The sequence below is a fragment of the Anomaloglossus baeobatrachus genome, chromosome 7 (assembly GCF_048569485.1).
Source record: "Anomaloglossus baeobatrachus isolate aAnoBae1 chromosome 7, aAnoBae1.hap1, whole genome shotgun sequence".
In the NCBI taxonomy this organism is placed as follows: Eukaryota; Metazoa; Chordata; class Amphibia; order Anura; family Aromobatidae; genus Anomaloglossus; species Anomaloglossus baeobatrachus.
Window position 1 is genome coordinate 192,520,504 of NC_134359.1, and position 23,678 is coordinate 192,544,181.

General features: G+C 44.9%; 1 protein-coding gene across 1 annotated transcript in view; it reads right to left on the bottom strand.

Annotated features, from left to right (window-relative positions):
* Positions 1-15,813: 15,813 nt before the first annotated feature.
* The window catches only part of LOC142246655 (uncharacterized), a 94,680-nt gene continuing 86,815 nt past the window's right edge, over positions 15,814-23,678 (bottom strand). The window contains exon 8 of the mRNA XM_075319721.1: positions 15,814-15,925. Within this exon, the coding sequence (XP_075175836.1) occupies positions 15,814-15,925 (112 nt within the window). The remainder of the gene's footprint in view (positions 15,926-23,678) is intronic.

A 23,678-nucleotide genomic window follows, 5' to 3' on the forward strand; every position in this document is an offset into this window, starting at 1 on the left:
CCAAGGTTCGCCCAACATTTTAGAACCCAATTGAATTCAATAGGATGCCAAACCTATGGCTCAGAAAACACTTTTAGGGGAAGTTGAAAAGCTTCCAAAACAGCAAAAATACATTGTACAGTGCCGCCCCACTGTTTTGGCATAGCCATTAGCTTCCCAGACTATTGACATAAGAAATATTGAGGTCAATGAGAGATAGGTGTAAGGCTGGTGCTCCCATACGCCTGCCAGTACAGACAAGATAAAAGGGGAGACCTATCTTGGAGTCTTGATATTTAAAAGCATTTCAGGCAGACAGCAGAACAGTGACTTCAATTCCTCCACCCATTTCCCCATAGTATCTTTGCACAACAGAGAGGTATGGTCCATGGAACACAAAGGATGTGTTCTTGCATTTTCCTTTTAAAAATCACTAAGTGCATGAGAAACCAGATTAGGCCTCTTGCTCCCAGACTCCAGCCAGTACACAAAAGACATAGCTTGGAGACCCATCTTGGAGTCTTGATAGTTAAGAACATTTCAGGCAGACAGCAGGACAGTGGCATCAATTTTCCCACCCCTCATTTCTCTATAGTGCCTTTGTACAGCAGTGAGCTTTGGTCCATGCAACATACATTATATGGCCTAGCATTTGAATTTTTAAAAATCAAGAAGTGGATGAGTGACAGGATTAGATCTCTAACTCTCCCACCCTTGTCACTACAGGCAAAAGACAATTTGAAGACTGTACTTGGAGTCTCCAAATTTCCAAAAATTAAGGTCAAACAATAGGAAAAGTGGCAACAATTAGCCCACACTACAAATAGTTGAACGCTGCAACATGGATGTGTGGGACCAGCCCTGTAACAATACCTGAATCAGCATTTCTACCTTCACCAATGACAGCAAGATGACAGACAGGCACAGGGTGGTGCTCCCAGACCCCTGCTACTATACCATTGCCTAGTCTGCACAGTCTGGGACTGGGGTGGCAAAGTCATTGGACATCAACAACTTGTTGATCTTTATGAAAGTTAGGCAGTTTATGCTTTCATTGGATAACCAGATGCGCACATCCATTAATAAACTGCCAGCAGCACTGAAGACACGTTGTGAGAGAAAGCTGGCTGCCGGGCAGGCCAAAACTTTCAAGGCATGGCTTGAGAGCTCATGCCAGTCTTCCATTTTTGAAAACCAAAATGCAAAAGCATCCAATCTCTCCTTATGGCATCATTATAGAGCTCTAGATACTTCTGCACCTTTCTTTCCACTTGTTCACTTTGTGTCACTGTGTTCTGCTTGTTCAAGCGATGGTCTAAAAAATGTGTGCCAAACCTCACAGAAAATGTTTCTACTACTTGAAGTGCTGCTGCTGCTAATGTTTCTGCATTGACGATGCAACGTTCCCATAATTAGAATTCTAGAACTGTGATGCACAATGGGTGCCTCACTGGTGGCTTGTGGAAAACCACCATTAAGATGTGTACAAGCTTGTTTCGATACTCCAGTATCCATGTGTCCCTTTCTACAGGGAAGCCTCTTGCTAAATTGACTCTTGTACGATGGGTGTAACAGAGTGGCAACCCACTCATCAGCACTGTTTGTAATCCTAACAATACGGACATCATGTTGCAAATAGTGAAGCAAAAAGGCGATTACGTCTCGGACACCTCCTTGAAGTCCAAGTTCATGTTGTGTTGGTGGCAGGGTAATGCTCAACTTTGCCACCTCCATCCCCTCCTACCAACCACGTATAACAGAGATGGGATCAATATTTTCTTCATTTCCTGAGTTTTCTGGGCCCATCACCTCTTCCTCCTCCACCTAAACTACCAGTTTGTGATAACAGTATCAGGAGCCCGCCTCAATCGATGCACTCCACCCTGCCTGTGCGACGACTGTCTGGATCATAAAGGATATGGTATCCCATTCTCATCCTCCTCTGCTTCCTCTTCTTCGTATGGGACAACAACCTCCTCCCACAGACTATTCAATGTGTGCTCCAGCATGTAGATGACCAGAATAATGTTTCTAATGATGGCATCATCAGTGCTAGCCATCTTTGCAACCATTTTGAAATTCTGCAGGAGGGTGCAGATGTCCTTCATCTTTGCCCCTCCACAATCATGATTTCCTTCACATGCGGACAGCGGTGTCCCAGGCTATGCATCATGGCATACTGCATCAGGGCTCACTGCTGCTGTCACAGTGGCTGCAACATGTGCAGAGTGGAATTCCACCGTGTGGGCAAGTCGCATATCAACAGGTTAACCGGAAGGTTGAAAGACCTTTGTAGAATTGCAAGTTGATTAACTGAGGGGTGCGAAGAGACGAAAGTGAGCACACAGCAATCATGCCTTCTGCAGCACTGCATCCAGGCGAAGATTGTACTACTAGAAATTTGTACAAATTTGTACAACCAGGTTGAGGATACAAGCAATGCAAGACACATGTGTGATATCACCCAGGCATAGGACCAGGTGAACAAAGGAATGATCCAGTTTCACTTTTCCATAAAAACACAGCTTTAATGAAAAACTTTTTTAAAATACAAAGAATATTTTTCTTGTGATTAAGATAAGCCATGAAAAGTATACCATCTCTGAGTCAGGAACAATCCAAAGGTTCTTTAAACCACACACCAGACTCATTTCAAGCACATGGCTGTTAGACGTTGGTTGTGTGATGTCACCCAGGCATAGGGTCACCACCAGGTTTGCAGTCTGGGAATCTTTGGAGCAGATCTCTGATGCCCATGGTATATAATTTGTGAACAGCTCAGCAGACTTGCCCATGTGTGGTTCCCCACTGTCAGTTTGCCCATTGGAGATTTTGTGACGCGGGAAGAAACAAGTGTAATTGGGGTGACATCTCTTGACTGAGATGGCAAAATTGTGAAGGCATTTAATTGTACCAATAACTACAAATGTGGTTCACTGCATAATTTGGAGCAGGCACTGAATAGTGCCAAGACCTATTTAGCTAGTTCACTAGAAATTTTATAAACAGGCACTACTAATTAACTATACCTAGAAATGTAGTTCACTGGGTAATTTGGAGCAGGCACTGAAAAGTGCTAATACCTATTTAGCTAATTCACTAGCAAATTTAGAGCAGCCACTACTAAGTAACAATACCTAAAAATGTGGTTCACTGGGTAATTTGGAGCTCGCAGTTATAAGTAGCAATACCTAGAAATTTGGTTCACTGCGTAATTTGGAGCAGGCACTGAAAAGTGCCAAGACCTATTTAGCTAGTTTCTTAGCAAATTGAGAACAGGCACTACAAAGCAACTGTTACGGGGGAACTGGCAGATCAGGATCGGGTGGTAAATATCCCAATAGCCAGTCAGGGCCCACCGTGCTCCAGATAACAAAGGAGCTGCTGGCAACCCGAAGGTTAGGTGGAGCATACAGAGCTTGGTGGCTCGGAGATAACCCAGGAGACCTGGGAACCGGTCACGTCTGTAGGGACACGTCAGACCGGACGACAACTCAGTTAGTGTTTTGGTGTACCTGGCACTCCACCAACCACGTGTGCAGGGAATGTCAGGCCGGGTGGTGACCATGGATCGTTGACCGGAAGACCGCCGTGAAAGCGCCGTGTCGGCCACGTGTGTAGGACACGTCAGACAGAGCGGTCCCCCGATTAGCGTTTCTAGTCACCTCTCGACTCTCCACGTGTGTGAAGGACATGTCAGGCCAGGTGGTTACATCGGTAGCGTTGACTGGGAAGCCGAAGAGGATAACAGGTGGCGCAGCAGCCGCAGCCCAGTTGACTCCACTGGGCTGCACTAGCAGGACAAGATGGTAGGAGGTGGAAGCCCAGCTTCTGACCCTAGCGTGCTGAACCATGGGTGTCATGACGTGACAAGCACCGGACGCCTAACCCTACCTACCGCTTCTAATGTACACAGGCTGTTGCCTCAATGGGCTTTACACATGGAGGTGTGCTATAGCCAAGCAAATTTGAAGACTGCGCACCTCCATGTTGTCTCCAGCCCCTTTTATAACCTTTGTCCACCCCAAACCCAGGTTGGACCACAATGGCACCTCCAGGGTCCAATAGCGGAGTTCCACGTTATCAGCGACATCACCAGCGGCCTATCCGGAACTGCAACGTCACTGAATACCTCATGACTGCCACGCCGCAAACACCTCACCAGTCATCGTCTGACGACCAATGGTGAGGTGCCGTGTCATAGGGGCGGGCCTCCGCGAGCCAGTCCGGAGTGGCTACATCATCAGGACACCTGATGTGTTGGCCTATCAGAGCCTGCCACCTCACAGACATGCCCAGTGAAGTCCTTACCAGACCTAACCTCTGATGCACTAAGTGCCTGAGCGTGCTCGGTAGCCTGAACAACAGTTTCAGAAATCAGACTATCTGCCCGAGCATGCTCAGTAGGCACAACACAGGACTTAGACATGGCACGATGTCCAAGTACCTGTGCAAAGAGGCTTTTCGTATTAAGTGTAGGAGCATGCTCAGTAGCCTGAACTAAGGACTCAGGAATGGCACAGTCAGGCTGAGCATGCTCACTTGGCGAAACACTAGACTTTGGCTCTAGCTGGGGTAAATCGGCACACATATGTGCACTAGCCGCATCTCCACACTTAGACATGGAGGAGGAAGCAGCCAGCTGGACGACACGAGGCACAGCCAAAAATGGCGGCTGGTGCCTGGGCGCAACTGGAACCGCAGCAGGCTGCTTGCAGCTATGGCGGCACCGTTTCCTAACAGTAACAATAACTAGAAATGTGCTTCAATGCATAATTTGGAACAGGTACATGAATAATTGCAAGACCTATTTAGCTAGTTCACTAGCAAATTTAGAGCTGTCACTACTAAGTAATAATACCTAGAAATGTGGTTCACTGGGTAATTTGGAGCAGGCAGTAATAAGTAGCAATACCTATTTAGATCGTTCACTGGCAACTCTTTGGCAGGCACTCACAAGTAGCAATCTCTCTGTCTATGATGAAATGCTGATTTCTGGCACACACCTTTCCCTACACTGTACTGCCCTATTCTACACTATTGCTCTCCTATCTATCTAAACTAACAATCATTAAACCTCTAGCCAAGCTAACTGTTTAGCAGTACCAGCGGCAGCAGTGGCGGTAGCACCTTCCCTAATCTTTAATATTCACAAAATGTCACTGACACCACATTTTATCTGCTAACGGACATGCGAGTTAGGCAACCAATGACACAAGCCCTTTTATCAGAACCTTTTGGATGTTTGCTGCGCAGTGATTGGCTGCAGGAACATCCGTTACAAAAGTTAGGAAAAAATAAAGACTCCACACGCCTCTGGCTTCTCACAAGTCTCCTCACCCTCCACTCATTAAAGACATCCCCCGTTCATCATACAGGACCACAATCCTATCCAAAAGCATAACATGTTATTAGAAAAGCATTTTTGGAAAATGCGATCAGTTATTGAACAAAACCGAACATTGCCGACTTTTGGGGAAAGTGTTCATGTTACCAAGTCCAAGCCGAACAGGGTAAGGCTCATACTGAATTTGAAATTGGCGAACCTTTATCTAACACGATCGCTCATCTCTACTTGACACTAACTGCAGACTAAGAGCGGTATTACATAGTTACTTAGGTTGAAAAAAAAGACCTAGGTCCATCTAGTTCAACCTTCCTCCACCAGTTCTACATTTGGTCACTAAGTCATTTATAACTAACAATGTTGTGTGTACTGAGGAAATCATCCAGCCATTTTTTAAAAGATGTCATAGTATCTGCCATTACTACCTCTTGTGGTAGGGCATTCCACAGTATTATGAGAGAATAGAATACATTTATTGTTTAGCAGTACGCAGCATGGTCCGTAAGGCTAGAATCCCTGCCTAGAGGCCACTAATACACTATCTCTATTCCAGTAGCTTGCCCTACACTAAATACTGCTGAGAGCAGTACTCTTAAAGAATGCCATATTTTTCGGACTACAAGACGCACCAGACTATAAGACACACCCTTGTTTTAGAAGAGGAATAGTAATTAAAGCAAAAAAATGTGGTCATGACACACTGTTATTTTACTGCTGACAGTGTTATGGAGGTTATAATATCCAAAAATTCTGTCCTCATATCCCCCATTCTGGATACCTTCTAGGTATATATGGCCCCCATCGTGGAATATGTATGTTCCCCATCATTATATGTGTGATCTTCCAATCTGGTGTGTGTGTGTATATATAATTATATACTGTGTGGGTGTGTGTGGGTGTGTGTGTGTGTGTGTGTATAAATAAATATATGATCCATCCCATCCAGGTGTACAGTAATGCCTTTATATACTATATTATTTATTGCCTTACTTTTACAGATATGATGCTCACCATGCTTCAGTTTGGTCCTGGCACTAGAAACAAAGTCTCCCATATCTTGAGGACCTGCAGTGATGTAATGAAGAGGCGGGGCACTCTGCTGTTCTGTGCTGCTTTGGCCCCGCCTATTCATTACATCACTGCAGATCCTGCTGTTACGGAAGACTTTGTTTCTAGTGCAGAGACAGGAGCAAAGTGAAAGCAATGTGAGCACTCGGCACAGAGACTGCGGGCTGTGCTGTGATGGTATGCCGTGCTCTGGCCCGAACACTGCAGTGATCTGCAATTCCTCAGGGCCAGACAGGACTGCAGCGACACCCTGCTCCTGCTTCCTAAACAGCGGACACACAATCTCCCCAGCCTCTGCAGGAAGCCAGCGGCTGGAGCACCCACGTGTGTCCGCTGTTTACATTAAACAAGTATTGATTTGCTGCTCCTCATACCCGCTTCTAGTCACTGACTGCAGAGAGAGGTGGGTGGGGAGCAGCTAATGAATATTCATTTAATTTAAGCAGCGGGCACACGTGGTTTCTCCAGCCGCCGGCTTCCTGCAGCAGTGACCCTCCCTGCCCACTGTGATCCCTCTGCATAGCGCTGACTCCCCACAGTTCCCTACCCTGCAGGTACCACCCCCCCCGCTTTGACATTCGGACTATAAGACGCACCCCACACTTTCCTCCCAAATTTGGAGGAAAAAAAGTGCGTCTAGATTGTTTATGTAGCAGCACGGTCTGTAAGGCTAGAATCCCTACCAACATGCCTCCAATACACTATCCCTACTCCAGCAGATGCCCATCACTAAATGCAGCTAACAGCAGTGATATTAAAGAGTAGAATAGATTCTTTGTGCAGCAGTAGCAAGGTTTGTGAGGCTTGAATCCCTGCCCACAGCAGGCCTCTAATACACTATGAACTGATCTCCCCTTCTCTCTGCTGTGTGTGCTAATACCTGGTACAGTATATTAAATCCTTCACCCTACTTTACCAATATATCTGACCTGTTCTCTCTTTGCTTCAATATCTCCCTGTTCCCCACCTTCCTTTTATGACCTTTGTTTACTCTGCCTATGTGATGCTGCATCGGGCTTCTTTGAGTGATCAAGAGGTTCTTGTTGCACCCCACCCCTTCACAGCTGATTGCACTTGTATATGTATATATTGGGGCACCTAAAAGTCTGCACAAAGACTCTTCGTCTGCACCAAGACACGTATGCACCATATAAGTATGATGCATTGAATTAGGCCAGAATTGGGCCGGAAGTGACCAGAAGGTAACTGGATACATAGTCACTGTAAACAATGTTTGTGTTTGCCTTAACTTTCACCCCTATAGTACTTCACTTTCTACTGCACCCTCTGATCCCTAAACCCAGTAATGAACTTTTCATCTCTCCCACCATCCTCCCCACCCATCTCACCTTCCCCTCAGATATTTTCCTCCACATTTCACCCAGTGTCTCCAGACACACACGACCATCTCATGGCCTCTCCTGCTCCCACCTACTAACACTCTCACTGCTTCTCCTCATTGCTCGAGATATCTCTCCTAATCCTGGTCCTCCTCACCACATCCCTATTGTCACTTCAAACCCTCATCCACAACATATCACAAATTTCCGCAACCTCTTTAACCTCATACCCATCCACCCAGCCCCCGCTCCCCCAGTCCCACTAACAGGAGCTCTATGGAACGCTCGTTCGGTCTGCAGCAAACTATCCTACATTCATGATCTTTTTATCACTAATAAACTTTCTTTCCTCGTTATCACTGAAACCTGGCTCATCCCGTCTGACACAGCCTCTCCAGCTGCACTTTCTTATGGCAGTCTCCAACTCTCTCACAGCCCCCGCCCCAGCAACAAGCATGGTGGAGGAGTTGGTTTGCTCCTGTCCGACCAATGCTTCTTTACACCAATTCCACTACCACGCTCTGTTACTCTCCCATTGAGGTGCACTCCGTAGGCATCTACACCCCCTCCAACCTTCAACTGGCTGTCATTTACCACCCTCCAGTGCCAGCCACTGCCTTTTTTGACCATTTCACCACCTGGCTACTACACTTCCTTTCCACCGACATCCCCACCATCATCATGGCTGATTTCAATATCCCCATTGACACTTCCCACTCATCTGTCTCCAAACTTCTAACACTCACTTCCTCCTTCGGCCTCACCCAATGGTCTTCTGCAGCTACTCACAAAGATGGTCACACGCTGGACCTCATCTTCACTCGCCTCTGTTCCCTATCTAACCTCTCTAACTCACCTCTCCCCCGTCTGACCACAACCTACTCACATTCTCTTCCCTCTCTTCTCTAAGTACGCAACCCCCCTCCACAAACTTTCACACCTCGCAGAAATATCAAACACCTTGATTTACGTGCACTTTCTCAGTCCCTCCTCCCTCTCACAGTCATTGCATTTTTACACGATGCAGATGCTGCTGCAACTTTATACAACACTACAATCTCTGCAGCTCTCGAATCAGCGCCCCCCTCACACACACCAAATCCCGCACAATCAACAGGCAACCCTGGCACACGAGTCAGACTAAAGAACTGAGATGGGCTTCCAGAATTGCTGAGCGCAGATGGAAGAAGTCTCCTTCCACTGAGCACTTCATTGCATATAAAGAGTCCTTCATCACTTTCAAGTCCACACTCACTGCTGCAAAACAAACCTACTTTTCATCCCTCATATCCTCTCTCTCTCTCACAACCCTAAACAGCTATTCAACACTTTCAATTCTCTCCTCCGTCCTTCAGCATCACCTCCCTCTCCTCTCATCTCGGCTGAAGACTTTGCCTCTTTCTTCAAGCAGAAGATTGACAACATCAGAGCAAGCTTTGGCCCCCAATTACCACGGCCCCTCATCATAGCTACTCAGCCCTCTTCCTCCAATTCCAGCTTCTCCACCATGACAGAAAACAATCTTACTCTTATTCCAGCCCTAACCCGTCTCTTCAACCTATCACTAACAAGTGGTATATTCCCCTCATGCTTTAAACATGCCTCCGTTACACCCATCCTCAAGAAGCCCTCCCTTGACCCATTCTCTGTGTCAAACTATCGCCCCATATCCCTTCTCCCCTATACCTCAAAACCACTGGAACAGCATGTCCATCTTGAACTGTCCTCATGCCTCTCCTCCTGCTCCCTCTTTGACCAGCTACAATCTGGCTTCCGACCACATCACTCTACTGAAACTGCCCTAACCAAAGTCCCCAATGATCTACTAACCGCCAAAGCCAAGCGACACTACTCTATCCTCCTCCTCCTGGACCTGTCCTCTGCCTTCGACATAGTAGACCATTCCCTCCTACTATAGATTCTCTCATCTCTGAGTATCACAGACTTGGCCCTATCTTGGATCTCCTCATACCTAACCAAGAGAACTTTCAGCGTCTCCCATTCTCACACCACTTCCTCATCTCACCCCCTATCTGTCGGTGTTCCCCAAGGCTCAGTTCTTGTACCCCTGCTGTTCTCCATCTACACTTTCGGCCTGGGACAGCTCATAGAGTCCCATGGCTTTCAGTATCATCTCTATGCCAATGACACAGATCTACCTCTCTGGACCTGACATTACCTCTCTACTAACCAAAATTCCACAATGTCTGTCTGCTATTTCATCCTTCTTTTCTGCGCGATTCCTAAAACTTAAAATGGACAAAACAGAGTTCATTGTCTGTCCTCCTCACTTTATCTCCTCCAACAAGCCTTTCCATCAAACTTGATGGTTGCCCACTCTCCCAGTCTCACAAGCTCGTTGCCTTGGAGTAACCCTCGACTCTGCTCTATCCTTCAAGCCACACATCCAAGCTCTCTTCACCTCATGCAGACTACAACTGAAAAATATCTCCCGGATCCGTGCTTTCCTTAACCAAGAATCAGGAAAAACATTAGTGCATGCCCTCATCATCACCCGCCTCTACTACTGCAACCTCCTGCTCTGTGGCCTCCCTTCCAACACTCTTGCACCCCTCCAATCTATCCTAAACTCTGCGGCCCGCTTAATCTCCCTCTCCCCTCGCTATTCCCATGCCTCTCCACTCTGCCAATCCCTTCACTGGCTTCTCATCGGCCAACGACTCCAGTTCAAAACATTAACCATGACATGCAAAGCCATCCACATTCTGTCTCCTCCCTACATCTGTGACTTAGTCTCCCAGAACCTACCTGCACGCAACACCAGATCCTCACAAGATCTCCTTCTTTACTCCTCTCTTATCTCCTCTTCCCACAATCGCGTACAAGATTTCTCCCGTGCCTCCCCCATACTCTGGAACGCTCTACCTCAGCATATCAGACTCTCCCCTACCGTGGAAAGCTTCAAGAGGAATCTCAAGACCCATCTCTTCCAACAAGCCTACAACCTACAATAACCCTCAGTCCAGTACACCACTGCGCAACCAGCTCTGTCCTCACCTATTGTACCATCACCCATTCCCTGTAGACTGTTAGCCCTCGCGGGCAGGGTCCTCTCTCCTCCTATACCTGTCTGTTTTGTACTGTTAATGATTGTTGTACGTATACCCTCTTTCACTTGTAAAGCGCCATGGAATAAATGGCGCTATAATAATAAATAATAATAATAATATAGAAAAAAATTCCAGCCTCTTAAATAAATCCAGTTTATTTCACAATATTTTTAAATCCATAGTACAAGGCCATAGTAAAAGCAAAGCGTTTCGAACACTAACATACATTCATTCTCAAGCTCAAACTTCATAGAAATGACCATATACAATATATATATATATACAGTGCCTACAAGTAGTATTCAACCCCCTGCAGATTTAGCAGGTTTGATAAGATGCAAATAAGTTAAGCCAGCTTTACACCTTACAATTAGGGATGCGATCTCGTATGCGATGTGACACGCCCAGGTCGCATATGCGATTGAATGAGGTTGCACATAGGTCGTTCATTTGCTGTCACACGAGCGTTAGTAGTCTATGTTAAATTGATCAATTTTGTGTGCGATCCTTTAGATCATGTGTTCTGTGACGTATGCATTGGACACCCTTTTTTTTTTTATTTATTGACTTGCCAAGCGTGTGTAATGTGTAGGGATGCGTTTTTACTATGTCATCTGCCATTCAGCTCTGCTACATGGCCGCTAACAGCAGACATAGACAGCCATGTAGCAGAGCTGAATGGCAGATGACAGCAGACACAGACAGAGCCGCACTGTCAGAATGAACTCGGGTGAACCTCACCCGACTTCACGGTCATGCTGCGGCTCTGTCTGTGTCGCGTCCTGATTAGCGGTCACCAGTGAAGGACTCACCGGTGACCGCTAATCTCCTAAGTGACTGAATTGAGCAGCCCTCTCTCATACTCACCGATCCCCGTTCCCCGGCGCTGCACGGCGTTCACACTGCTCCGGCGGCTTTTACTGTTTTGAAAAAGCCGGCCGCCCATTAAACAATCTGGTATTCCCTGCTTACCCCGCCCACCGGCGCCTATGATTGGTTACAGTGAGACACGCCCCCCACGCTGAGTGACAGGTGTCACACTGCACCCAATCACAGCAGCCGGTGGGCGTGTCTATACTGTGTATTGAAATAAATAATTAAATAATTAAAAAAAACGGCGTGCGGTCCCCCCCAATTTTAAAACCAGCCAGATAAAGCCATACGGCTGAAGGCTGGTATTCTCAGGATGGGGAGCTCCACGTTATGGGGAGCCCCCCAGCCTAACAATATCAGCCAACAGCCGCCCAGAATTGCCGCATACATTAGATGCGACAGTTCTGGGACTGTACCCGGCTCTTCCCGATTTGCCCTGGTGCGTTGGCAAATCGGGGTAATAAGGAGTTATTGGCAGCCCATAGCTGCCAATAAGTCCTAGATTAATCATGTCAGGCGTCTATGAGACACCTTCCATGATTAATCTGTAAGTGACAGTAAAAAAACACACACACATGAAAAAATCCTTTATTAGAAATAAAAAACACAAACACATTCCCTCATTACCAATTTATTAACCCCCGACAAACCCTCCATGTCCGGCGTACTCCACAGTCCTCCAGCGTTGCGTCCAGCTCTGCTGCATGGAGGTGACAGGAGCAGCAGAAGACACCGCCGCTCCGGTCACCTCCACGCAGGTAATGAAGACAGCCGCGCGATCAGCTGATCTGTCACTGAGGTTACCCGCGGCCACCGCTGGATCCAGCGACAGCGGGTAACCTCACTGACAGCAGCTGATCGCGCGGCTGTCTTCATTAGCTGTGTGGAGGTGACCGGAGCGGCGGTGTCTTCTGCTGCTCCTGTCACCTCCATGCAGCAGAGCTGGACGCGACGCTGGAGGACTGTGGAGTACGCCGGACATGGAGGGTTTGTCGGGATTAATAAATTGGTAATGAGGGAATTTGTTTGTGTTTTTTATTTCTAATAAAGGATTTTTCGGGTGTGTGTGTTTTTTTACTGTCACTTACAGATTAATCATGGAAGGTGTCTCATAGACGCCTGACATGATTAATCTAGGACTTATTGGCAGCTATGGGCTGCCATTAACTCCTTATTACCCCGATTTGCCAACGCACCAGGGCAAATCGGGAAGAGCCGGGTACAGTCCCAGAACTGTCGCATCTAATGTATGCGGCAATTCTGGGCGGCTGTTGGCTGATATTGTTAGGCTGGGGGGCTCCCCATAACGTGGAGCTCCCCATCCTGAGAATACCAGCCTTCAGCCGTATGGCTTTATCTGGCTGGTTTTAAAATTGGGGGGGACCGCACGCCGTTTTTTTAAATTATTTAATTATTTATTTCAATACACAGTATAGACACACCCACCGGCTGCTGTGATTGGGTGCAGTGTGACACCTTTCACTCAGCGTGGGGGTGTGTCTCACTGCAACCAATCATAGGTGCCGGTGGGCGGGGAAAGCAGAGAATACGAGATTGTTTAATGGGCGGCCGGCTTTTTCAAAAAAGTAAAAGCCGCCGGAGCAGTGTGAATGCCGTGCAGCGCTGCGCTGGAGATCGGGGATCGGTGAGTATATGAGAGAGGGGGTAAGAGGGATAGACTGACATGGACAGAGAGAGAGGGACAGAGATAGTGACGGACTGACAGAGATTAGTGCATGACAGACATTGTGAGGCGCTTCAGAACGCAGCTTTTCAGCTGCGCTCTGAAGCGGACCTTTTTTAAGCTGCGGTGCAGAGCGCACACCTGCGCACATAGCCTCAGACACCAAAATCGTATGAGGGATGTCACACGTTACAATTCACTAGTTTCGTACTACCAAACGTCCAATGTATGAGGAATAAACGACGTGTATGCGATCACCGTATTTTCGTTCAATATCGATCGCATGTAGGTTTCACACGCAAACACGTCACGAACGATGCCGGATGTGCGTCACTTACAACTTAACCCCGACGACGGATTGAAGGATTTATTGAAGTGTGTAAAGCAGGCTTTAGAGCCTGCAAACTTCAAACAACAGCAGGATTTATTAACAGATGCATAAATCTTACAAACCAACAAGTTATGTTGCTCAGTTAAATTTTAATAAATTTTCAACATAAAAGTGTGGGTCAATTATTATTCAACCCTTAGGTTTAATATTTTGTGGAATAACCCTTGTTTGCAATTACAGCTAATAATCGTCTTTTATAAGACCTTATCAGGCCGGCACAGGTCTCTGGAGTTATCTTGGCCCACTCCTCCATGCAGATCTTCTCCAAGTTATCTAGGTTCTTTGGGTGTCTCATGTGGACTTTAATCTTGAGCTCCTTCCACAAGTTTTCAATTGGGTTAAGGTCAGGAGACTGACTAGGCCACTGCAATACCTTGATTTTTTCCCTCTTGAACCAGGCCTTGGTTTTCTTGGCTGTGTGCTTTGGGTCATTGTCTTGTTGGAAGATGAAATGACGACCCATCTTAAGATCCTTGATGGAGGAGCGGAGGTTCTTGGCCAAAATCTCCAGGTAGGCCATGCTATCCATCTTCCCATGGATGCGGACCAGATGGCCAGGCCCCTTGGCTGAGAAACAGCCCCACAGCATGATGCTGCCACCACCATGCTTGACTGTAGGGATGGTATTCTTGGGGTCGTATGCAGTGCCATCCAGTCTCCAAACATTACGTGTGTGGTTGGCACCAAAGATCTCGATCTTGGTCTCATCAGACCAGAGAACCTTGAACCAGTCTGTCTCAGAGTCCTCCAAGTGATCATGAGCAAACTGTAGACGAGCCTTGACATGACGCTTTGAAAGTAAAGGTACCTTACGGGCTCGTCTGGAACGGAGACCATTGCGGTGGAGTACGTTACTTATGGTATTGACTGAAACCAATGTCCCCACTGCCATGAGATCTTCCCGGAGCTCCTTCCTTGTTGTCCTTGGGTTAGCCTTGACTCTTCGGACAAGCCTGGCCTCGGCATGGGTGGAAACTTTCAAAGGCTGTCCAGGCCGTGGAAGGCTAACAGTCGTTCCATAAGCCTTCCACTTCCGGATGATGCTCCCAACAGTGGAGACAGTTAGGCCCAACTCCTTGGAAAGAGTTTTGTACCTTTTGCCAGCCTTGTGACCCTCCACGATCTTGTCTCTGATGGCCTTGGAATGCTCCTTTGTCTTTCCAGTGTTGACCAAGTATGAGTGCTGTTCACAACTTTGGGGAGGGTCTTAATTAGTCAGAAAAGTCTGGAAAAAGAGATAATTAATCCAAACATGTGAAGCTCATTGTTCTTTGTGCCTGAAATACTTCTTAATCTTAATACTTTAGGGGAACCAAACAGAATTCTGGTGGTTTGAGGGGTTGAATAATAAATGACCCTCTGAATAAACTTTTCACAATTTAAAAAAAAAAAAGAAATAACATTCTTTTTTGCTGCAGTGCATTTCACACTTCCAGGCTGATCTACAGTCGAAATGTCACAATGCCAAGTTAATTCCGAATGTGTAAACCTGCTAAATCTGCACGGGGTTGAATACTACTTGTAGGCACTGTATATATATATATATATATATATATATATATATATATATATATATATATACATACAAAACAAAGTGAGCAGGCTGTGTAATTAAATCACATGTCAATCAACAGGTGACATAAATTCTGGAAATTTAAAGTGAGCCACTGCCCAACACATAGACAACTAATTGAGAATTAAACAGGGAATTTTTAGAATATAACTTGCAAATTCAAGAAAAATAAAGCAAGAAAACAAACAAAAACACAACAAAATAACAAATGTAGTGTATAAATCTACAAACATACACATTTAATCCAGCATTAATAATTGATTAAATAATATGTATGTCTATTGATTTATACACAAAACGTGTTATTTTGTTATCTTTGTTTGTGCTCACCCATCTATAATTTTAATGCATAGACAACTGGTACCAAAAATCAAAACTATATTTTTCATATATTCAGGTGAAACACAGAAATAAATTATTTTACAAACTGAAGTTATATTTTTTATTTCAGTGAATATTGTTTATTAATTGCCTTATATTTAATGCTTTATAGATTACATTGTTGCTTTTCCTTTGGCTTAGAAGCCAGCAACAGAAAATATCTGAAACAGACTTCAATTTCTGTTTCATTTGAGGGAACGTCCATAATTTCCAGGAACCTTTAAAAAAAACAAAAAAGAAGGAAAATAACTTAAGATAATATATGACAAGATTATACTATATATTGAATGTAGTGTTTCCAAAAAATGGGATTTTAAATTACTTAAATATACTGTCATGATTGACTCCTGGCTCAGCTGGAGCTGAGCCTTTTTTTAGTTTCACTTCTGATGCAGGTCACGTTAGAGGTTAATCTTTCCTGCATCGTTCTGGAGGTCAGGCTGCTTTATTAGGGCACTGTTTCTCTTGGACTTCGCCAGTGATATTTCTGGCTCTGCAGTGTTCTGCTCTTGAGTGACCTGTTGTCTGCCCTGCCCCCTCCTGACCTCCGTGTTCACATGACCTGTTGTTAACCTCCTCTGTTCTCTGTTTCCATCAGTGTCTCTCCCGCTGTCTCCCTGTTCGTTCCTTATCTGTTTACCTTAATTCTGTCTTGTCTTCCCACTCCCCCTCACTTCTAGGCTCTGATTTCCCGGCTACTGACTATTTACTTCCCTCTGACTGCATTTAGACTTTGCCCTTGTGTATTTACAAGACCTCATGTTGTGACACGGCTTTCTGACGATTCTACTGCCATCTGGTGGGCTTGACTAGTATTACCTCTGCTAGGGAATTCCCTGCTCATACGTTTCCTCCACTTTTACGCCCCCTAGTGGTTTACCAGCTAACTACCTTCTCAGATAGTTTCAGGAATCCTCTCAGTCCCACATTACTGCGCTGTACTGGTATTGTACATCTTAGAGTACAGCATGACATATACATAGACTATATCAGAGTTACACAGACAAGCAAAAGGGTAACAATGTTTTCAACGTTTGACTTTCAGGTTCCACATCTCACCATCCACTTCAGCTTCAAAAGTGAGACTACCTTCATTTTATAGACAATCATCTTGGCTATCACATACATAATTAGTTGTGCAGATTAATGTCATGTCACTGCATTTCTTACTGTTTTCCTCCTTAACATCTAAAATTGTATTATTTTGTTAGCATTTTGTAAATTTCCTTTAGACTTCAACATTTGTTAGCATTTTGTTTTTTTTTATCAAAAAGTAAAGTGCAAGTGCATGTGCAAATTCCCCAATTATAGCAGCAAGGAAGATGTAGGCTGCATAAAGATAGTATTACTCAAAGTTAGTCAGACAATATTAATGTACTATTAAAGGTAAAGATTCTGACCTGCACTATAGTAGGGGAATAATATTATAAATGTATGGGAATCAACCACCACCCCTCATAATGAGCAACCCCAACATATGTTTCCCAATGTTGCTGCATACTGGTCGATTCACTTTTATGCAGCTTTTTCTTCAAGTCTACCCACAAGTGCTCAAGTGGGTTGGGGACAGTAGGGGCCAATCCAGCACCTCTATTTCGTGGTCTTTGAACCAGTTTTCAATCTCAACATATGATTTGGGACATTATCATGCTGGGACACTATGTCACCCTTTTCATATCTATAGAACCTTAGTGTATGAAGTAACTCATCTTGTAGGATACTCAGAAATAGCTTAGCTGTAATGCTTTGGATTTGTTCTGTGGTCTGTTTCCCTCTGCACTGTGCCACAGTCAGGTGTGGTCGCTGCCCTGGTTTTGAACACTTTGTGCTCATTGCTTTTCTGGCAATGGGTGTATCCATGCTCTAATTCAGTGTGCCCAATCACCTGGCTGGTATAACGATTTAAAGCTTACCCAGGCTTGTCTTTCCCACTGATGATATTTCTGAAGTAGGTTCTGCTCATTAATTGAGCATTTCTGCCAAGTGCTTTTTCTGATAGATTGCTACTTTTAGTTTTCCTTTTCTTTGACACCCACAGTTGATATGGCCGCTTAGGAAATGGTCATTTTAGTCATCAAGTTGGAGTTGTTTCAGCCTGCGGCAGCTGGGACCTCTGGTCTGTATAAGAACTGTGCATATGAGATGTAGTATTATTGAGTTATAAGTGAAACAAGAAGAAATGATCCAGCTTCCAGATTTTTTTCCTTTCTAATAGGAGATGTAAAACTCACACCAATGGGAATACCAGTGACATCAGTTAGTTCACCTGATGTTACAGCTGGTGGTTCTTATGGTATCCCAGCTGTGACCTCAGCTGAAATAAAAAAAACTCAAAGAACATGCCTCAGGTGAACTCTATGAACTTATCTGAGGCGAACTTAATGAACTCAATGCTCAACTCAACTCGGCTATGTGCGCATGTTGAGTATTTGGTTGCAGAAAATCTACATCTACTGGCAGAGTAACGCAAACAAAAATGCAATGAGGTTTTGAAACGTTTTTCTGCCAGGAGATGCAGATTTGGTGAAGAAATTGCAGAAAAATGCGACAAATGTACACCTCCAAAAAAAACGCACCAAAAAAACGCAATGTGGTTTTGATGCCTTTTTCTGCCAGATGTTGTGGTTGAGGTGTAGAAATTATTTGCAGAAATCTCCAAGCAGAAAAATTCAACAACATGGTGTAAAACTACATTGCGTTTATTGATGCATTTTTTCTGTCAGGAGATGCAGATTTCTGCAACATATTTCTGCACCAAATCTGCATCCCCTGGCCAAAAAATGCAATGAAAATGTGATGATTTTGACTCATTTTTCTACCAGAAAACGCATCAAATCTGTAATGCGTTTTTTGGTGCATTTTTTTACCACAAGATGCAGATTTGGTGCAGATTGCTGCATCAAATTTCTGCACCAAATCTGTATTTCCAGACAGAAAAACGCTTTAAACTGTATCCCATTTTTTGGGTGCATTTTTCTGCCAGAAGATGCAGAGTTGGTGTAGATATCTGCAACAAACTTCTGCCTACATTTCCTGGAGCAAAAACACATCAAAATCACCTAGGGTTGGAGATGCAGATTTGGTGCAGATTTATGTCACCACTCTCACTCGGCTCCGTTACTCTGTCCCACAGACTGCACAGATAGGTCATGTTTTCTAATGTTACAGTACACTGCAGCATCAAATGTAGCAGATCCGGGAATGTCATGGGACCCCATGCTATGATGTACGTTGAGCCTATAGGGGTGTTTTGGGGGTTAATAAATTGTAGAAATAGGGTTTTTTGTTTTTTTTTTAAGCAAATGATTTTTCTCTACATTTTCTGTTTATTTCTTTTTACTTACACGATTAGTAAGGAGGAGGTCTCATAGACCCCTACCCATTACAAATCAAAGCTTTGATTAACCCCTTATATTACCCTGATTGCCACTGCACCAGGGCAATCGGGATGGGCTGGGTTAGCAACAGCATTGGCGCATCTAATGGAGGCACTAATTCTGGGGCGGCTGTGGGCTGCTATTTTTAGTCCTGAGAGGGCCCTATAACCTCCCCACCCTTAGAATGCAAGCCCCTAGCTGTCTGCTTTATTTGGCTGGGTATAAAAATTGAGGATCCCATGGAAATCGCATGGAATCCCTCATATTTTTATATACAGCCAAGATAGCGCAGCACACAGTTAGGAACTTCATCCTGTAACTGTTTGGTTTATCTGTGCTGGCTTTCAAAATACCTGGAACCCTACACCATTATTTCAAATTATTTTTACACTCCACTTTGGGACCTAGACAGTTAGTGTGAGGATAACCAATCACAAATGCCTGCATGCGGGCAGTCTGACTGCAATCAATCATTGACACTGTCACAGAGGGTGAGTGGGGGAAGCAGTGTATATTCATGAGAGTAAATGAGTGGACCCGGAAGCTGTTTGACAGCCGCACAGAGACTCTGTATGTATGATTGTCCTGCTTTAATCCCCATTTTTCTTCCTTTTGCAGCCCGCTATCCCTTACTGTCACCATTTTACAGCACACAAGTTCAGGTCCACATAGACTTATATGGAGTTTGGGGTCCAGACTCAAGTTCGGGTTGAAGTTCTTTCTCGAAACGGACTTTTTTGTTTTAAGTCTGGCCTAACCCACTGAAGAGAACATCTGCAGGTTCACCCATCTCTAATGATAACTATTTGATCAGACTAAGTGAACTGCAAACTACAGAAGTAAGAGGGTTCCTGTCTTTAGGGTGGGAGAATTGGTTTGGTTATCCTCAAAAAATCTACGCCTTAAAGTACCTTCTAATAAATGTGCTCCCAAATTTGTTACTCCGTATATATTAATTAAAATCTTTAATCCTGTGACAGTCAAACTCCAACTTAATAATTTCTTCTATTCCTCTCTCCTTAAAATACATGAGGGGACACCTGATCCTAAGGACATAATTGAGGTGGATATGGAGGAGGATGGGAGTATGAGCTTTTGCAAGTACTGGGTCCCAGATGCATCAGACGCTGGCTGCGGTATGTTTTTAAATGGAAGCCTTAAGGTCAGGAGGATAACTTAAGGATTAATATGGAATATCTGCATGCTGATCATCTGGTAAAAGACTTTAATCAGCGATGTCAGAGGAAGGGGATTTTGGAGAGTCCAGTAGCTGCTTGTGGAAAGGGAATACTGTCATGCATAAAACCTGATCTAGATACTACAGTATTACAAAACAATTTGGAGAGTATGTCGGAATGGGCAGACACTTGGCAAATGAGATTTCATGTTGATAAATGTAAAGTAATGCACCTAGGATGGAGTAAGGGGTAATTCTCACATAGCGAGATCGCTAGCGAGATCGCTGCTGAGTCACAGATTTTGTGACGTACCAGTGACCTCATCAGCAATCTCGCTGTGTGTGACACTAAGCAGTGACCTGGCCCCTACTGTGAAATCGCTGATCACTACACACTGTTCTGGTTTATTTTTTGCTCGTTGGTCTCCCGCTGTGCAGCACACATCGGCGTGTTTGACGGCGGGAGACCAACGAGCACCGACTCTGTGTAAGCAGCGTACACTGGTAACCAAGGTAAATATCGGGTAACTAAGCAAAGCGCTTTGCTTAGTTAACCGATATTTACCCTGGTTACCAGCATGCACCGCTAAGCGCTGGCTCCCTGCACACGTAACCAGGGTAAATATCGGGTAACTAAGCAAAGCACTTTGCTTAGTAACCCGATGTGTACCCTGGATACGTCTGCAGGGAGCTAGCGCTAAGCAGTGTACGCTAGTAACCAGGGTAAATATCGGGTAACCAAGCAAAGCCCTTTTCTTAGTTACCCGATATTTACCCTGGTTACCAGCGTACACCGCTTAGCGCTGGCTCCCTGCACACGTAACCAGGGTAAATTTGGGTAACTAAGCAAAGCGCTTTGCTTAGAAACCCGATGTGTACTTTGGTTACCAAGTGCAGAGTCTCTGGTGGCTGGTCGCTGGTGAGATCTGCCTGATTGACAGCTCACCAGCAACCATGTAGTGACGCACCAGCGATCCTGACCAGGTAAAATCGTGGTCAGAATCGCTGGTACGTTGTTTAGTGAGACGGTACCCTAATGCTATTGCTGCATCAGGTGAAAGACTTGGATATTCTGGTTATAAGCTGAGCAACAGTACACAATGTCAAGCACCAGCTGAGAAAGCAAACAAGATTTTAGGGTGTATAAAAAGAGAGATTAGATCTCATGATCCCAACATATTGTTACCCCTCTATAAATCACTTGTAAGGCCTTATCTGGAATATGGGAATAATTTTTGGACCCCAAATTTTAAAAAGGACATTCAGAACTTAGAATTCAAAGGCGGATAACTAGATTATTGCAAGGAATGGAAGGCCTCACATATGATGAGAGGTTGAAAAAGTTGGAATTGTTTAGCATAGAAAAAGACGACTCAGTGGAGACCTCATTTATATGTATAAATACAAGTGTGGTCAATATAAAGGACAGGCACATGGCTTATTCCTTAGAAGGACAATACTAAGGACTAGGGGGCACTCACTGTGAGTGGAAGAAAAGTGATTCCAGCACCTAAATAGGAAAAAGTTATTTACAGTTAGGGCAGTCAGGCTATGGAATGCCCTACCACAAGAGGTAGTAATGGCAGATACTATAACAGCTTTTAAAAAAGGGCTGGATGATTTCCTCAGTGCACACAACATTGTTAGTATAAATGATTTAGTGCCAACAAGTGTTTCCATGCTGTAATTCAGTCTGCCTCATTACTCAGATGGTGTAACTATTTAAAGCGTCCCCAGGCTTGCATTTCCCCTTGGTGATATTTCTGAAGTGGGCCCTTTCTGACAGATTGTTACTTTTGGTTTTCATTATTGTTTACCCTGCACCTTTCATCAAATTATTTAAAAGATATATGACACTCTCAATGGCCGCTTAGGAAGCAAAGGTCCGAGTGGTCATTTTGGTTATTGTTCCAGTTTTCTCAAGGGCCTTTAGGGACTGCGCAGCTGAGACCGCTAGTCTGAACAAGAACCAGGATGGGTCAGGTGTACTAGTTTTGCGTTATACCATTTTTTATATAGCTGGGATGATTTAAGAAAACTGCGCTCACAAGGGGTTGGACCTAATGACCCTTGGAGTCCCTTCCAACTCTACCATTCTATGATTCTATGAACAGGCTACTGCGAGAGGTAGTGAGCTCTCTATCAATGGAAATCTTCAAGTGAAGCTGGGATGATTTAGGAAAACCTGCACTCGTAGGGAGTTAGACTCGATGGCCCTTGAGGTTCCTCCAACTCTAACATTCTATGATTCTATGATTCTATATTTTCCACGTTTGTGATACTACACACATAACATTAGCATTGAGCTCACCATTGATCCAGGTCAAATGTCCAACACCTTTGTAAAACATCCCCATATCATCATCATACGTCCTTCAGTTTCTTGATTCATTAGCCCCTTTTTTCCTTGTTTATTCCATACTCATTTGCACACATCAGAGCCTAGTCTATTGACTTATGTCTCATCACTCCAAATCACACATCTCCTATCTTCTACTGTCCACTTTTTGGACTGTTTTGCAAACTCTGAAATAAGTTGCATTTAAATGATCAGCGCTGCCATGATGCACGCGCGCCTGTACTTTGTATGAACAGTCATCCTGTGCTTTGTATAAACAGTCATCCTATGCTAATAGAGTCCTTTTACATGTAAGGGAAAAACCTGTCATAGCAAATCTAATAGTAAATGTACACAAAATCATATTCCATTCCCAACACATGCTAAAATAAAAGTAAAGTGGCCAAATCCTTTACAGGGAATGTATCTAAAGATCTGTTTATGTGTGCTACTAGATGCAGGAACCGTTAGGGATTCTAGATATACACCTAGAACTGCTTGTGGTTCTGGGTGCACTGGGATCCTGGCAAGTTCCCTTTAAGCACTCCAGATTGCTAGATTCAGCCAGCTCTACTGCCCCTGTGTTCCCATGCTGCAGAGGCAAAGGTGCTTTGCTAGTGTGACGCCCTGGCAAAACCGGGTATTCACAGAGGTTGTACAAATCTCTGTCTGGTACAAAAGTCCACCCTCCTTGGCTCACCAACACAAGAACCTACACCCAGGTGCACAACACCAGCCAGTAAAGCCTAGTCACCCCCTCATGACAATAGGGACACACCAGTGGGCGGGACCAGGCAGATGGGAGCGTTCACCTAGGGGTCCTGAGGTGTCAGGGGCGGGAACCAAGTTAGTCAAAGTCTAGAGTTGAGTTCTGACAGTTGACAGTAGAGGAGTGTAAATTGCAGTGGAGTCAGGGATTGGGGCCCCTGGACTACCGGACTAGGTGGCAGACGGCCAGCAGGACCACAGGCGACGGAGATTCAGTCGCGGGATACCTAAAGTGGACCGGGGCAGGGTTGTAGCCCGCCGGTGTCGACAGCGGGAATCCGGTCCAGAGGCCATGCACCGTCGGGGTACCT